The sequence below is a fragment of the Perognathus longimembris genome, chromosome 14 (assembly GCF_023159225.1).
Source record: "Perognathus longimembris pacificus isolate PPM17 chromosome 14, ASM2315922v1, whole genome shotgun sequence".
In the NCBI taxonomy this organism is placed as follows: domain Eukaryota; kingdom Metazoa; phylum Chordata; class Mammalia; order Rodentia; family Heteromyidae; genus Perognathus; species Perognathus longimembris.
The window spans coordinates 61639365-61654881 of NC_063174.1; the positions used below are offsets into that span (position 1 = coordinate 61639365).

The window sequence follows — 15517 nt, forward strand, 5'->3', positions numbered from 1 at the left end:
GCCCGGTGTCACCTCTAATCCCGACCCCCGTACTGCTGGGGCCCGGTGTCACCTCTAATCCCGACCCCCGTACTGCTGGGGCCCGGTGTCACCTCTAACCCCGACCCCCGCACTGCTGGGGCCCGGTGTCACCTCTAACCCCGACCCCTGCACTGCTGGAGTCTGCTGTCACCTCTAACCCCGACCCCTGTACTGCTGGGGTCTGCTGTCACCTCTAACCCCGACCCCCATACTGCTGGGGTCCGGTGTCACCTCTGCCCCCGACCCCCGTACTGCTGGGGCCCGGTGTCACCTCTAACCCCGACCCCCGTACTGCTGGGGCCCGGTGTCACCTCTAACCCCGACCCCCATACTGCTGGGGCCCGGTGTCACCTCTAACCCCGACCCCCGTACTGCTGGGGCCCGGTGTCACCTCTAACCCCGACCCCTGCACTGCTGGGGCCCGGTGTCACCTGTAACCCCCAGCCCCGTACTGCTGGGGTCTGGTGTCACCTCTGCCCCCGAGCCCCCGTACTGCTGGGGTCCCTTGTCACCTCTAACCCCCAGCCCCGTACTTCTGGGGTCTGGTGTCACCTCTAACCCTGACCCCCGTACTGCTGGGGTCTGGTGTCACCTCTGCCCCCGACCCCCGTACTGCTGGGGCCCGGTGTCACCTCTAACCCCCAGCCCCGTACTGTTGGGGTCCAGTGTCACCTCTAACCCCCAGCCCCGTACTTCTGGGGTCTAGTGTCACCTCTAACCCTGACCCCCGTACTGCTGGGGTCCCTTGTCACCTCTAACCCCCAGCCCCGTACTGCTGGGGTCTGGTGTCACCTCTGCCCCCGACCCCCGTACTGCTGGGGCCCGGTGTCACCTCTAACCCCGACCCCCGTACTGCTGGGGCCCGGTGTCACCTCTGCCCCCGACCCCCGCACTGCTGGGGCCCGGTGTTGTGCACCTGCACCCTGGCCCTTGGCCTGTCTTGCTCAGGCGTGTCCTGCTGGGGGGCCCTGGGGGTGTCAGCCTGGTGGGTTAGAGTGGGGTCTCCTTTCTGGTGTTGTAGCACAAAGCGGCAGCTCTTCTTGCCGTCTGTGTTATTGGGGGGCCCGGGCTGCGCCCAGGTCCTGGCCTTCTCCCCGGTGGCTGAGCGGCTCTGTGCTTCTCCAGGGACCAGGCGCCGGCGTTATTAGCAGTAACGTCACATGGCAGAAACGCCTGCTGAAAGGCGTTTAATATTGTCACAGAAAAGAAGTTAGATTATGTTCAATTTCTGACATTAATGTGCTACTTAAGCTAATTCATCACGCTGTGGTATTAAAGAAGACATCCTTGCGGGCGGCGCCCCTCCCCCGCAGCCCGGCAGCGAGCGGCACGCTCTCTTTTTTTTGTTGTTGTTTTAAATGCAAAATGCATTTTTCCCCTCTTCTCCGGAAGGCAGCTATTCAGCGGGCTTTGTGATCGCTGCGCATTTGGGGGGAGACTTGATGCACTTGTCTCCTGGAAGGCCCGTCATTTTCCCCGTGGTAATGACAGGTTCCCTGGGTGCGGACAATGGATGCGGGTTGCAGGGGGTGGGGGGGAGGCTGGACAGGGCTGTTTCTGCCTGGGCCCCGCCCGGCGGGATTCGTGCGGGCTCTCCTCCTGCTGGGAATCCTCACACATCCCCGTTGGGCTCCTGAGGTGGGCAGGAGCTCATGGGGGGGGGAGGGCCCCAAATGGCCGGGAAGTGGCACTTTTTCCTGTGTGTGTCTGCTTCTCAGCTGTCTTTGCAAATGAACTAGTTTTGCTGGCGCTGGGGAATAAAGGAAGCAGTTCTCCCCCGGTGGAGCCCAGACTCTGAGCAGCCAGGGCTTCTTAGCCCCGGGCGGCCGGCGGAGCCCTGTCTCCAGGCCCCCTCGGGGCACCGGCGGGAACCGCCCTCCACCGACCCATTCCGCAGCGTTATGTACCTGTCACTTACAATTAAATCCTTGAAAAATATTGGCCCTGAAATCAGTCTTGGCTAATTTGATTTCCACCCATGCGAGCGGCCGGGTGGGGAGAGGAGAGGGCGTCTGCTCCCGGAGCTCGGGGGCGGCGGGGTGCCTGCCCGGGGGCCCCCGTCTGCTGCCCGGGCTCTGGTGCCCTGCGGTGCGGTTGCTCCGGACTCGGGCGTCTGGTCCCGACCTCCCGTGCTCTCTGTGAGGGACAGACGCCGGCACACTGGGGGCGCCGTTCCGTGCTTCGGAGGCACAGCGTCCACCCGGCTGTAGCCCAGGCTGACCTCCACTCTGGCCTCTGTCCCGTTACCCGCCCCCCCGTACTCCTGGCCCACGCCGCAGGCTTGCGTGGGGAGGGCCGGGGAAGGCGTGTCTGTCTCCTCACGGATCCTGTCCGCTCCGCAGAGCTCCGCCAGCATGGCTTCCCGAGCCGGCCGTGGGTGGGACGCGGGGAGACCTGGGGGTGCTTCCTCGTGGCCTCCCGGCCCCCTCAGGCCTTCGCCCTCCCGTGGGCCCCTGGGCCGTCCAGGGGGCACAGCACGCGGGGCCCCCTTCCGCCTCGGCAGAGGGAGCCGCCTTGCAGACCCCCGCGTCCCGGTGCCCGCCGGGGTATCGGGCCCCCCCCCCGTCCGGGCCCCGCTGACCTCATACGGGATCCGCTCTGGCTGCATTCCTGCCGCGTCAGGTGCCCGCGCCGGCCCGGCCCGCTGCCCTGACTCGCGCGGCTGCGCCTCCCGCCGCCCTGTAATTAGCAGGCAGCGGGGGAGGGCGGCCCGCGACGCGGCTCTCCCTGCCCCCAGGTGAAGGTCATGCTGCGGATCTGGCCGGCACAGGGCGCGCAGCGCGCGGCGGAGTCCACGTCCTTCCTGAAGGTGGACTCCCGGAGGAAGCAGGTGGCCCTGTACGACCCGGCCGCCGGGCCCCTGGGCGGGGCGGGCCTCCGGCGCCCCGCCACCACGGCCGTCCCCAAGATGTTTGCCTTCGACGCCGTCTTCCCCCAGGACTCGGAGCAGGTAGAGCGGACGGGACCCCGAGAGGGCAGGCTGGGCTGGAGGGAGCAGCGGGGTCAGCTCCACAGCTCCCCCCGGCCCCCCCACTGTGGCCCCTGGCCCCGGCTGCCTCCACAGCTCCCCTCCCCCACCTTCAGGCCTAGCCGGGGGCACCGGGGGCTTCTTGGAGCCCCCCTCTTTGGGGGTGTCTGTCCCACACGTCTGTGTGACCCCAGACCTGTGTCCCGGCAGCTGGAGCCCCTCTGTGCTTGCGGGGTCTGCGGCACCCCGCCGGTGCGTCTGCAGGGTGCTGCCCCCCCCGCCCCGCCCCGGCCCTGTGCCCTCTGGCTGAGCGCTGAGCTCAGGCCCTGACTGCGGGCTCAGCCGCCCGCCCGGTGGACCGGGGTGGACGCGGCGGCGCGCTGTGACCCCGGCCCCTGCCTGAGCCCCGCTCCCCCTCCCAGGCGGAGGTCTGCTCGGGCACCGTGGCCGACGTGCTCCAGTCCGTGGTCAGCGGGGTGGACGGCTGCATCTTCTCGTTCGGCCATAGGAGCCTGGGTGCGTGTCCCCGACCCCCCTCGGGCTGCCGCGGGGAGCAGAGGGGTGCCTCTCCCCGCGGGGGGCTCGCGGAGACTCTGGAAGGCCGAGGCCTGGGAAGGGAGGGGCGCTCACCGGTCCCCGTGTCCCCCAGGCAAGTCCTACACCATGATCGGGAAGGACAGCTCGCCCCAGAGCCTGGGCGTGGTGCCCTGCGCCATCTCCTGGCTCTTCCGGCTCATCGCGGAGCGCAGGGACCGGACGGGCGCGCGCTTCTCCGTCCGCGTCTCTGCGGTGGAGGTGTGCGGCCGCGACCAGAGCCTGCGGGACCTGCTGGCCGGGGTGGCCGCCGACGGCCTCCAGGACGCCCAGTCCCCGGGCGTCTACCTGCAGGAGGACCCCGCGTGGGGGGCGCAGGTTCGCCGGGGCGGCCTCCCTCCGGGGTCCCCGAGGGGATGGGGCGCGCCCGCGCCGAGCCCCCCGAGCCACTGCCGCCCCCTCTCCCGCAGCTCCAGAGCCAGAGCGAGCTGCGGGCGCCCACGGCGGAGAAGGCCGCCTTCTACCTGGACGCGGCCCTGGCCGCCCGCAGCCCGGGCCCCGTCGGCGGGGAGGACGCGCGCCGGAGCTCGCACCTGCTCTTCACGCTGCACGTGTACCAGTACCGCGTGGACAAGGGCGGCCAGGGCGGAAGTACGTGCGCCCCGCCCGGGGACCCCGCCCGCCCCGTGGGGCCGAGGGGCCGGGCGCCCACCTGCGCTGTCCTTGCAGTGTCTGGAGGCCGGAGCCGGCTGCACCTCATCGACCTGGGCGGCTGTGAGGCGGCCCCCAGCCGGGGCCCCGAGGCCACGGGCGGGTCCCTGTGCCTGTCCCTGTCAGCCCTGGGCAGCGTCATCCTCGCCCTGGTCAACGGGGCCAAGCACGTGCCCTACCGGTGAGTGCGGCCGAGTGCCGGCCGGCCAGGGCGGACCTGGGGGACGGGCGGCCCTCCGGGGACCTGGGTGCGGGCCAGGGCGGCCCTGGGGGACGGGCGGCCCTCCGGGGACCTGGGAGCGGGCCAGGGCGGCCCTGGGGGACGGGCGGCCCTCCGGGGACCTGGGTGCCGGCCAGGACGGCCCTGGGGGACGGGCGGCCCTCCGGGGACCTGGGAGCGGGCCAGGGCGGCCCTGGGGGACGGGCGGCCCTCCGGGGACCTGGGTGCCGGCCAGGACGGCCCTGGGGGACGGGCGGCCCTCCGGGGACCTGTGTGCCGGCCAGGACGGCCCTGGGGGACGGGCGGCCCTCCGGGGACCTGGGAGCGGGCCAGGGCGGCCCTGGGGGACAGCCGGCCCTGGGGGACGGGCGGCCCTCCGGGGACCTGGGAGCGGGCCAGGGCGGCCCTGGGGGACGGGCGGCCCTCCGGGGACCTGGGAGCGGGCCAGGGCGGCCCTGGGGGACGGGCGGCCCTCCGGGGACCTGGGAGCGGGCCAGGGCGGACGTGGAGGCAGGGAGGCGGGGCCAGGGGCTGGACACAGCCCCAGGCCGCAGAGAAGCCGCCGTCCCTGTCCCACCGCGGATCCCCCCTCCCCCGCGCGCGGCCTCCCCCTCACGACCCCTCGACCCCAGGGACCACAGGCTCACCATGCTGCTGCGGGAGCCCCTGGCTGCCGCCGGCTGCCGCACCACCATGATCGCCCACGTCTCCGACGCGCCCGCGCACCACGCCGAGACGCTCAGCACCGTGCAGCTGGCCGCCCGCATCCAGCGCCTGCGCAGGAAGAAGGCCAAGGTAGGCTGCCCCCTCCCCCGTGGCCCCCCCGCTGCCCCCCCCGCTGCCCCCCCCGCGCCCCTGGGCCACGCCCTCGGCCGCTCTCCAGGGCGCCAGCCCCCGTTGGTCTCTGTGTCACGGGGGTGCGGCCACACGGCACGGCCCGGAGGGAGTGGAGTGGGGGGCCGGGGTGTGGGGGAGGGGCGCAGGCGGAGGTCAGCCCGCTCAGGCGATCGCCTTGCCGCCCCCAGTACGCCTCCAGCTCCTCCGGGGGGGAGAGCTCCTGCGAGGAGAGCCGGGGCCGCCGCCCCCCCCACCTCCGACCCTTCCATCCCCGCGCGGCGACCCCGGACCGCCGCCGCGTGCCGCCCGGCCTGCCCGGCGACCCCGACTACTCGTCCAGCAGCGAGCAGTCCTGCGACACGGTCATCTACGTGGGGCCCGGCGGGGCGGCGCTGTCCGACCGCGAGCTCACCGACAGCGAGGGCCCCCCGGACTTCGTGCCCATCATCCCCGCGCTGAGCCGCCGCCGCCCGTCCCAGGGCCCCGGGGAGGCCGACCACTTCCGCTGCAGCACCTTCGCGGAGCTCCAGGAGCGGCTGGAGTGCATCGACGGCAGCGAGGGGCTCCCGGAGGACCCCGGGGGCGCCGAGGGAGCTCCGCCCAGCCCGGCGCGGGGGGCCGCCTCCCCCAGGAGGCCCGGGGGCCCCCCGACGGCCTCCAGCGCCCCCCGGGGCGGCCAGGGAGCAGACGCCAGCGGGAGCGCCCCCGAACCCTCCAAGCCCGGCACCCAGGGCGACCCGGCCGCCGACCCGGGCGCCCGCCCCGAGCCCCCCGCCCCGGACAAGCCCGCGGGCGGGGGCGGCAGGAGACCGCTGCCCGGCCCGGCCCCCCCGCTGGAGCCCGGGGGAGGGGGCGTGGGCAGCCCGGCGCGCAGGGGCCCCGTGGGCGGGAGCGCACAGCCTCTCCCCGCCCCGGGCCGGGCCTGCCCCTGCCCGGCCGCGCCTGCCCGCCGTGGGGAGCCGGGCCTGCTGACGGCCACCGTGACGGTGCAGCAGCCCGTGGAGCTGAACGGCGAGGACGAGCTGGTGTTCACGGTGGTGGAGGAGCTGCCGCTGGGGCCGCGCGCCGCCCGGCCCGCCAGCCTGGCCAGCCTGGGCAGCGACTGCTCCCTGCAGGCCCAGGCCTCGGGCTCGCGGCCCGTCAGCATCATCAGCAGCCTCAACGACGCCTTCGACGCCTACACCGCGCGGGGCCCCGAGGGCGCGGGGGCTCCCGGGCGGTCCCCGGACGGTGCCGCCTCCCTCGGCTCCTGGCTCAGCGAGGTGGAGGTCTGCGCGGCCCTCGGCCACGGCCCCGCGCCGCGGCCCCCCTTGCGCCCAGACGCCACGGCGGTGGTGGCCGGCCCTTCCCCGCCCCCCGCCTCGGGCCGCAGCCTCGGGGCCTCGGACCCCGGCCCTCCCCCCCGGGGGGCAGCGACGGCGGCCCCGGCTCCGCCCGGCAGGGAGCCCTGGGCCCGGGTCCTGCAGGCCCCGGCCCTCGCCCCCACCATCCACTCCAGCCTCCCCCGGAAGCCAAGGACTACCTCAGCCGCCAGCCGCCCGGGCTGCGCGCCCCCCAGCCCCAGAGGCCCCTTCGAGGACCCCTGGCTGCTCCGGGCCGATGACTGTGACGCCGCCCCCGTGGCCTGCGGCCCGGTGCCCGGCTCCCCCCGGCTGCCCGGAGCCCCGCGCGTGGTGGACGGCTGTGAGCTGGCCGGCAGGGCCGCCCGCAGGCCCGAGGCCGTGGCCCGCATCCCGCCCCTGCGGAGGGGCGCCACCACGCTGGGGGTGACCACGGTCCCCGGGTCCTGCGGAGACGCCCCGGCCGAGGGAGCGGGCGGCCCCAGGGCCTCGCCCGGCCTCAGGAAGGGCTCGGCCCCCAAGGGGGGCTTCCTCCCCAGGCCTCCGGGGGCCGGGCCGCCCGCCCCGCCCGTGCGCAAGTCCAGCCTGGAGCAGAGCGGCCTGGGGGCGCCCCGGGCCGGGCCCGCCGCCCCCGCGCCCCACGGGGAGGAGGAAGCCCGGCCCGGCGGCCGGGGGGACCCCCCTGCCCCCCGGGGGACGTCCAGCCTGCGGGCCCGGGCTGGCAAGGGGGAGCCGGCGCCCCGCCCCGCCGGTGCGTCCCTGGAGCGGGGCGAGGGCCAGGCCCACGGCAGCAAGGGCAGGGACGGCCCCGCGCGGGGCCCCCGGGCCGTGCCCCGGCTGGGCGTGCCCGCCGGCCCCGTGCCCGAGCCCCCGGCCGCCGGCAGGGGCGGCGCGGCGAAGGCCGGGGCCCCCCCCAAGCCGCCGGCCGCCGGGGCCAAGGGCCGGAGCCTGGTGGCCGGCGGGTCCCGGGCCCCGGGGGCCCCCGTGTCGGGCAGGGCGGCCGCCGGCGCGGCGGTCGCGGCGAGCCCCCGGACGGCGCCCCGGGCCGCCCCCGCCGTGGGCTGCAAGACCGGCCGGGGCACCGTCATGGGCGCCAAGCAGGCGCTGCGGGCCGCGCACAGCCGCGTGCACGAGCTGGCGGCGGGCGGCGGCCCGGGGCGAGGCGGCCCCGCGTGGGGCTCGGCCGACTCGGACAGCGGGCTGGACAGCGGCGCGGCGGCGGCGGAGGAGCGGCCCCCCGCGGGCCCCGCGCTGCCCTCGCCCTACAGCAAGGTGACGGCGCCCCGGCGGCCCCAGCGCTACAGCAGCGGGCACGGCAGCGACAACAGCAGCGTGCTGAGCGGGGAGCTGCCGCCCGCCATGGGCCGCACCGTGCTCTTCTACCACAGCGGCGGCAGCAGCGGCTACGAGAGCGTCCTGCGCGACAGCGAGGAGGCCACCGGCAGCGCCTCCTCCGCGCCCGACTCCACCAGCGAGAGCGGCGCCGCCTCGCCCGGCGCCCGCGCCCGCAGCCTCAAGTCCCCCAAGAAGAGGGCCACAGGTGGGTGCGGGCCGCGGGCCCCGGGAGAGCCGAGCCCCGGGAGAGCCGAGCCCCGGGAGAGCCGAGCCCCGGCCGGGCCGGCATCCCCGCGCCGCTCACCCGGGGCCGCGCGCCGGCCGCGTTGCAGGTCTGCAGCGGCGGCGGCTGATCCCGGCCCCGCTGCCCGACGCCGCGGCCCTGGCCCGCAAGCCCAGCCTCCCGGGGCAGTGGGTGGACCTGCCCCCGCCGCTGGCCGGCGCCCTCAAGGAGCCCTTCGAGATCAAGGTGTACGAGATCGACGACGTGGAGCGCCTGCAGCGGCACCGCCCGCCCCCCCGGGAGCCCGCGGCGCAGGTGCGGGGCGCGCGGGCGGGGCTGGGCGGGGTGCGTGGGCGGGGCAGGTGCGGGGTGCGTGGGCGGGGCCGGGCGGGGTGCGTGGGCGGGGCAGGGCGGGGTGCGTGGGCAGGGCGGGTGTGTGGGCGGGGCCGGGCGGGGTGCGTGGGCAGGGCCGGGCGGGGTGCATGGGCGGGGCCTGGCGGGGTGCGTGGGCGGGGCCGGGCGGGGCGCGCGGGCGGGGCGGGGCGGGGCCGCCGGGAGCCCCGGGGAGCACAGAGAGCGCGGGGGTCCCTGACCGCACCTTCTCTGGCCCACAGGCCTCCCAGGATGTGGAGAAGGTGAGGAGGCCCCCGCGGCCCCCGGGGGCTCACAGGCACGTGTGCGCGCGCGTGTGCACGCCCATGGGGCCGGTAGGGGTGTGCCGAGGGGGAGTGGCATGCAGTGCGCACGCTTAGCACGCGGGCGGGGGGGCTGGACATTCGGGGAGAGCCTCCCCCCCCCCCCCCCCCCGCTCGGGAGCAGCCCTCAGGCCCGCCCGCCTGAGCCGCCCGCCCTCCCCCCACCCGCCGCCAGGGCCCGGTGTGCGTCCCCAGGCTGCGCGGGGCCGAGCGCCGGCAGCAGAGGCTGCGGGAGGTGCAGGCCCGGCGCGCCGCATCTCTGCGAGGAGCTGGCCGAGACGCAGGGCCGCCTCATGCTGGAGCCCGGCCGCTGGCTGGAGCAGTGTGAGTGCCGGGGGGGGGGGTTGCCCGCGCCCCGTGCCCGCCCTGTGCGGGCCCCGCGCCCCATGCGGGCCCCACGCCCCGCGGGCCCCGGCCGGCCTCCTGCCTTCACTGTCGAGCTGCTCTTGAGACACGGGGAGGGGTGGGACGGGGAGCACGGGGGCGCGCGGTGCCTTTCCTGGGGGTCTCTGGCCCCTGACCCGGCCGTGTCGCCCCCCTTCCCAGTCGAGGTGGACCCGGAGCTGGAGCCCGAGTCCCCCGAGTACCTGGCGGCGCTGGAGCGGGCCACGGCCGCCCTGGAGCAGTGCGTGAACCTGTGCAAGGCGCACGTCATGATGGTCACCTGCTTCGACATCGGCGCCACGGCCGCCGCCGCCCGCCCGGGGCCGCAGGAGGTGGACGTCTGAGCCTCGGCGGCGCGGGAGGGGGCGCGCGGGGGGGAGGGCAGGTGTGAGGACGGGGAGCGAGCAGGGTGTGAGGACGGGAGCGTGCAGGTGTGAGGACAGGAGAGTGCGGGGCCGGGGTGCGAGGCCAGGAAAAGGTGCAGGGGTGTGGGGATGGTGGGGTTGGAGGGAGGGCCGGAGGGGGGGCTCAGAGGAGGTGGGCGGGGGAGGGCCTGCCGGGCCGGAGGGAGGACAGCGGCCGCCCCGCCACATCGCAAGTGCCTTTGACCTTCAGTCAGGACTTCTTTTTCCCATTGGTGCTACAGACTCCGCCACCAGCAGTGCGCGCCCCGCTCCGGCCCGGGGCAGGGGCGTCTCCCGCCGGCCTCCGGCCTCCGGGTGGGGTGCGGTGGCCGGCTCTGCGTCCCGGCCGCCTGCTCTGGGCGGAGCCGGCGGGGAGGGGGGGGTGCGCCGGGCCGCCTCGGCGGGTCTTCAGGGGCGGGACCGAGGTGCCCAGGCCCCCTCTCTCCCCCGGGACCCAGAGTCCTGGACACGTGAGGCCTTCTTCCATGGCAGGAATTCTAACCAAAACCACAAGCAAAAAACACAACGCGACCAACCACCAGCCACAGAGACGGGGTGCGGGTTTTGTACGGGCTCCGCGCGGGCTCCTATTTTTGTATCGTTTTGTGTATGAGCCTGGGGTTCGCAGTAGGATTTGAGGGCACACGATCTAGGTTTTTATGGTTTTCTATGGACGGCGGTCCTCGGGGTTTTGGCAGCTGTGGGGGGGGGGCAGGTTCTTTTCGGGGCACCTCGGGCGGCAGGGGGGCGTTGGGGCGGGGCTCGTTTCCCGCCTGCCGGCACAGCTCCCTGCACGATGGTTCCAGGGTCCCCGGCCGCTGCGTTTTATAGGGCGTCCAGACTTTGTACAGACTGTAGATAACATCTCGCCGCGATTTGTATTTGTGAATAAAAGATGCCTCGATTGTTCGCGTGGTCCTGAGTTCCTGCGTGCGGCGCCGCGGGGTGCCCCCCTGCCCGGGTCCCGGGGGCGGGGGTGGGGGGCGGCGGCAGGGCGGGGGACGACCCTGGGGAGCAGTGCCCCCCCCCCCCCCGGGGCCACCGTGCAGGCCATCGGAAAGTGGCGCCAGCGTGAGTGGGTGCTGGTGTCTCGTGCTGGGTGATCCTGTCTGCTCAGAGGGGGAGGTGGGAGGCTCAGTTCCCGGCCAGCCCGGGCAGAACAGCCTGGGGGACAGCCCCGGTGGGGGAGGCCGGGCGCGGCCCCCACGCATGGGTCACCCCTGCTGGGCCGGGCGCTTGCGAGAGGACGGGGCCGCCGCACTGACCCAGGCTCGGGAAGAGCCCTGGCGAGGGAGGGCTGGGGGGAGGGCGTGGCACCCGCGCGTGTGCGCACACACACACACACACACACGTGCGCCCCGAGAGGCGGGCCCTCGCGTCTCACCTTGGCTGCCGGGCCTGGCCGGGAGGGAGGCGCTGACCCCGTTCACCCCGCTGGTTCTGTTGCCTGGGGACACGGCAGCCGGGACGCCGGCCCTGGGGGGGGAGGGGGGCCTCGCGCCGGGTCTGGCCCCTGCCTGCCTGCCTGCCAGGGGGCGGGACGCGTCCTCGTGGGCACCGAGGGGCCCCGCTCAGGACTTGCCTGCTCCTGCGAGGGTCTCCGGCCCGCGGGTCCCGGCCGCTGCCCCTGCCCGGCCCCCTCTGTCCCCGGTAATCGCATTCGCGTCCCAGGAGCCTGCCCCGCGTCCCCGGGCGGCCCTGCCCGGCCCCGAGCCTGTGGCGGGCTGGGGGACCCCCCACGAGCTGTGCCCGTCGGGGACCCCCCTTCCGGGGCTGGCTCCGCCCGGTGTTCCTCCCAGGCCCCAGGCAGTGACGGGGGGCGGGGGGCGGGGCCTGGCACCCCGTGTGGTCTCGCGGTGGGGTCTGAGTCATCGTCAGGGCGCGGGGCGGGGCGGGCTGGAGCTGGAGGCGGGCGCGGAGGGGCAGGGCGAGGGAGAGAAGCCACCCCGGGCCCGGCCCGCGCCTCCCTCCCGGCCCTGCCGCCTCCGCGCGGAGCCGGCCTGCCCGCGACACCGGGGGTCCGGCCACGGGCCTCCACGCGGCCGTGGCCGACGCGGTCCCTGCGCGGGACGGGGTCCCGGGGCGGCGGGGTCCCCGCTGTCCGAGGACGGCCGTGGCTCCCGCAGCGGGCGGGGTCTGCGGGGGCTCCCGTCAGCCAGCGAGGGTGGGCCAGGCCCGGTGGCTGGGTGGAGAGCTGGGGGGGGGGGGGGCTGGGGGGAGGGGAGGTGGGGGGGAGGCTCAGGAGGGAGGTGACGCCGCCCGGCCTGTCCTCGTGTGGACCAGAGCCCCTGGGGCATGCACAGAGCTGCTGTCCTCGGGGTCTGGGTGGGCAGAGCACCCTGGGGACCGGGAGAGGCCTGCCCCCGAGCCTTGGTCTGTGGCCCCAGCATGCACTGCGCCGGCGGCCGGGGCCCTGTGGGGTTCGTGGGAAATGGTACCCCCTCCCTTCGAGAGCTCACCTGCCACCTCCACCCCCACTGCCCACCCTGGCATGGGCCCTGTGGCCAGGCCCAGCTGGAGACGACTGGGGGTGGCCGGTACAGAGGGCTGGCCGGGCAGAGCCTTCTTCCTGGGGTCCAGGCCAGGTCCCGGCGTGTGTGGCCAGGCCTGGGGGGTGGCCAGGCCTGGGGGGGTGGCCAGGCCTGAGGGGTGGCCAGGCCTGGGGGGGGTGGCCAGGCCTGAGGGGTGGCCAGGCCTGGGGTGTGTCCAGGCCTGGGGGCGTGTCCAGGCCAGGGGGCGTGTCCCGGACAGGGGGCGTGTCCCGGACAGGGGGTGTGGCCAGGCTTGGGGAGTGGTGTCTGTTTTTCTGCACAAGGAGCCCATTGTCCAGGAGCCTGGGAGCTGTGGCCTTTCATCTGCACATCAAAGCTCTGGGCCCTGTCATGACAGGCTCCCCCCCCCCCCGCCGTGGGGGCAGATGAGTCTTTGTGTGCCCATTTTATGGATGGGAAAGCTGTAGCCGCCCGGAACGCAGCTCCGTGGTGAAGTCAGAGCAGGAGGCCCACGTAAGGTCACCTGCCAGAGACCTGTGTGCGTTTATCAAACGTGTGGGGAGGCTGGGGCCGGGGGCAGGGGCAGCCCGGGTGTTTCTGCCCGTCCCCTGTGGACCAGGCTCAGAGGGGGCATCCTGGGGACCGTCGGGCTGCGGCCAGCCGGCCGGGCTGGGGGCGTAGGGCAAGTGCCCCACAGAGTCGGCTCCCGGCCTCCGACGCCGGCCTGGCGCGCGGCCACCCGCTCTTCTCTCTCAAGGTGCCCGCCTGACTCACCCCGCGTGTCCAGGCCTGTCCTGCCTGCCCTGCCCACCAGCCTTGGCACCAGAGGCCAAGCGGGAGGAGGGGGGCAGGAGGCTCAGGGCGGGCGGAGGGGAGGTCGCTGGGAGCTGAGCTGCCTGGCTGGGCCCCTGGGCCGTCCCGCCCTGCCCAGGGCCAGGTGGGAGAGACAGCTGTGGGTGTCGGCTCCCTGTGCCACGCGTGGGGCCCTTGGAGGCCACGCCCCTGTGTGTGTGGGGGGTTCCCTTCTCCAGGGATGGGGCTCGGCGGGCCCAGGAGGAGCCGGGGGCTCTTCCTGAGGGTGAGGGGCCTGGGGTGCGGCCCCCTGCCTCCTCCAGGGCTCAGCCCCCGAAGGCCAGCGGGGCCTGCGGCCTGTGGCTCGCCTCCGGGCCTCCTCTCTGCCCGGAGCTCTGTGGCTGAGCCCGGGAAAAGCCCTCGGGTGGTGCTGGGGTTTGAACTCGGGGCCTGTGTGTGGCCGGTGAGCACCCTACCCCTCTGCCCCGCCCCAGCCTCTCGAGCCCTGGACGGCTGGTTTGGCAGAGTTTTGCGTGCGCGCCTGGGTCATCCGGGAGCCTCCTGTCCACGTGTCTGCCGCTCCCAGCCACGGGCGGCCACCGCGCCGCCCAGCGTCCCGCTGGCCAGGGTCGGGGCGTGGGAGCGCGTGGCCCAGGCTGGCCTCCGGCCGGGGCTTCCCGGGGGCTAGGCGTGCAGGCGGGAGCCACACACAGCTGCCCGCACCCCCGGCGACCCCCCACCTTCTGTCCGCCGTCACCCCAGGTGCCTTCCTGGGGCGGGCGGGGCGGGAGGCGGCTGGTTCTGGCTGGCCCCCTGCCTTGGTGTGCTCCTGGCCTAGGGTCCCAGGGGTGCTCGTGACGGGTGGGTCGGCTCGGCTCCGGCCCTGGCGACCGGGTGCTGGGCTTGGGACGTCGTTCCGGAGTGGCCGAGGCCGGAGCCTGGGGCCTCTCCCCGCTCTGCCACCCTCTCCCGGGACCCCCCTCCCCCAGGACCCTGGGCTCTGCCCCGGCAAACAGGAAGCTCCCTCCCCGCATTGTGTGTGCGAGGCGGGCTCGGGACCCATTTCCACACAGGAAGCCGCGGAGGCCGGGCGGCTGGGCGGGGATTCCCTGAGCCAGGCCCGGGGCTGGGGCCGGTGGCTAGGGGGGAAGGGGGTGTCTCCGGCCGGCTGCGGGGGGCCAGGAGGGCCCTCGAGGGCTCTAGGCCCACGCGGTGAGACCCGCGTGGAGCCCCAGACTTGGGAGCCCCGTGTCCCCCAGTTCGTGTCGTGCTGGGGACATGAGGCCCTGGCCAGGTCTGTCTGCTCCCAGAGGAGGAGGATGGGAGGGGGTGTCTTTCCCTCTGGGTCCTTGGGCACAGGGGCTGGCGGTCTCAGGGCAGGGAGTCTGCCCCGTCTGAAGGCCGTGGGCGCGGAGCCGGGCCTGCCCCGCCCCGCCCCGCCCCGCCCCGCCCCGCGGCTGGCTTGGTTCACAGTTGCCCTTGGCGCTGTTGTCCATCCTAGAGTTCAAACTCGGGCCTGGGCTACCCCCCCCCCCCCCGTCACACCTTCAGTGGCTCTTGATGGGGGGCTGCTCTCGCAGGCTTTTCTGGATGGGGGGGGGCCCTAGCTGCGCCTTCCAGAGCTCAGCCTCCTGAGTGCCGAGGACGGGGTGGGAGAGCCGTCTGGTGGAAATGCGCGTTGCCGTGGGTTCGGAGCCGCGGGCGCCACGGAGCCCTCCGCCCCTGGCTCTCTCGTTCCCGTGGGGCGTTGGCCACGCCAGCGACCAGGGTGAGGACCCCTCAAAACCGAAGCCCCGCTTCCCCCCCGTCCCCCGCCCGGGGACGGACTGGCCCAGGACCCCCTCACATGCCGTGGGGAGGCGCCCAGCCCCCCCCGGGACAGCCGTGTGCACTCAGGGCGATGGCAGCTGTGCTGGGCCGGCGTCGGGGGGCCCCGTTGTCTTGGCGGGGGAAACCCTCCAGCCCCTCTGGTGGGCCACCGGCCCCGGCCTGCAACGCGGAGGCCGGGGTTGGCGACCTGGGGGTCTGGGGGCCGGGGGCCAGCGTTGCCTGAGCCCCGAGAGCTGGCCCGCCTCTCAGGCCGGTACCAGAGGACTCAGCCAGCAGGAGGGGCTGGGGTGGTCGGGCTGCCCCCCCCCCCCCGTGAGGGGACCAGGCTGGCGGACGCGCAGTGAGGAAGAAGTCAGGGCCCACGAGAGCCCCGGGGCTGCCAGCCCTGCCCACTGCTCTGTGGGGTCCGGGGCCCTCGCCCCCCCCCCCCCCCGGGCCTCGACCTCCCTCCCGTAGACGCCACTGCCGGGCCGGGACGCCGCGCTCTGCCTGGCTCGTCTCCCGCGTCCTCGGCCCCGAGGCGGCGGGCTGTGTTTCCCGGGCCGGCGGGGGTGGGGGGCTTTCAACCCCGCCCCGGCTGATTTGTGGGCCTGGCGGCGGCAGTGCGGGCTCTGGCATCTTTACGAGGCGGCGGAGCCCGGCTGGGAGCGCGTGATCTACGGCCCTGGGCGCCCGCCGCCGGCCTGTCCTCCCGGGTCTGCTGCTCGGCAAGCCGGGCTTGTGGGGCCTCG

General features: G+C 75.1%; 1 protein-coding gene across 1 annotated transcript in view; it reads left to right on the forward strand.

The window, feature by feature from the left end:
• Positions 1-9614, forward strand: part of Kif26a (kinesin family member 26A) — a 31570-nt gene extending 21956 nt beyond the window's left edge. The window contains 12 exon segments of the mRNA XM_048362643.1: positions 2759-2971; positions 3412-3505; positions 3639-3901; positions 3994-4174; positions 4253-4415; positions 5087-5249; positions 5480-8171; positions 8299-8504; positions 8804-8824; positions 9060-9134; positions 9136-9208; positions 9431-9614. Of these exon segments, the coding sequence (XP_048218600.1) occupies positions 2759-2971; positions 3412-3505; positions 3639-3901; positions 3994-4174; positions 4253-4415; positions 5087-5249; positions 5480-8171; positions 8299-8504; positions 8804-8824; positions 9060-9134; positions 9136-9208; positions 9431-9612 (4326 nt within the window). The 3' untranslated portion in view covers positions 9613-9614.
• Positions 9615-15517: the final 5903 nt, after the last annotated feature.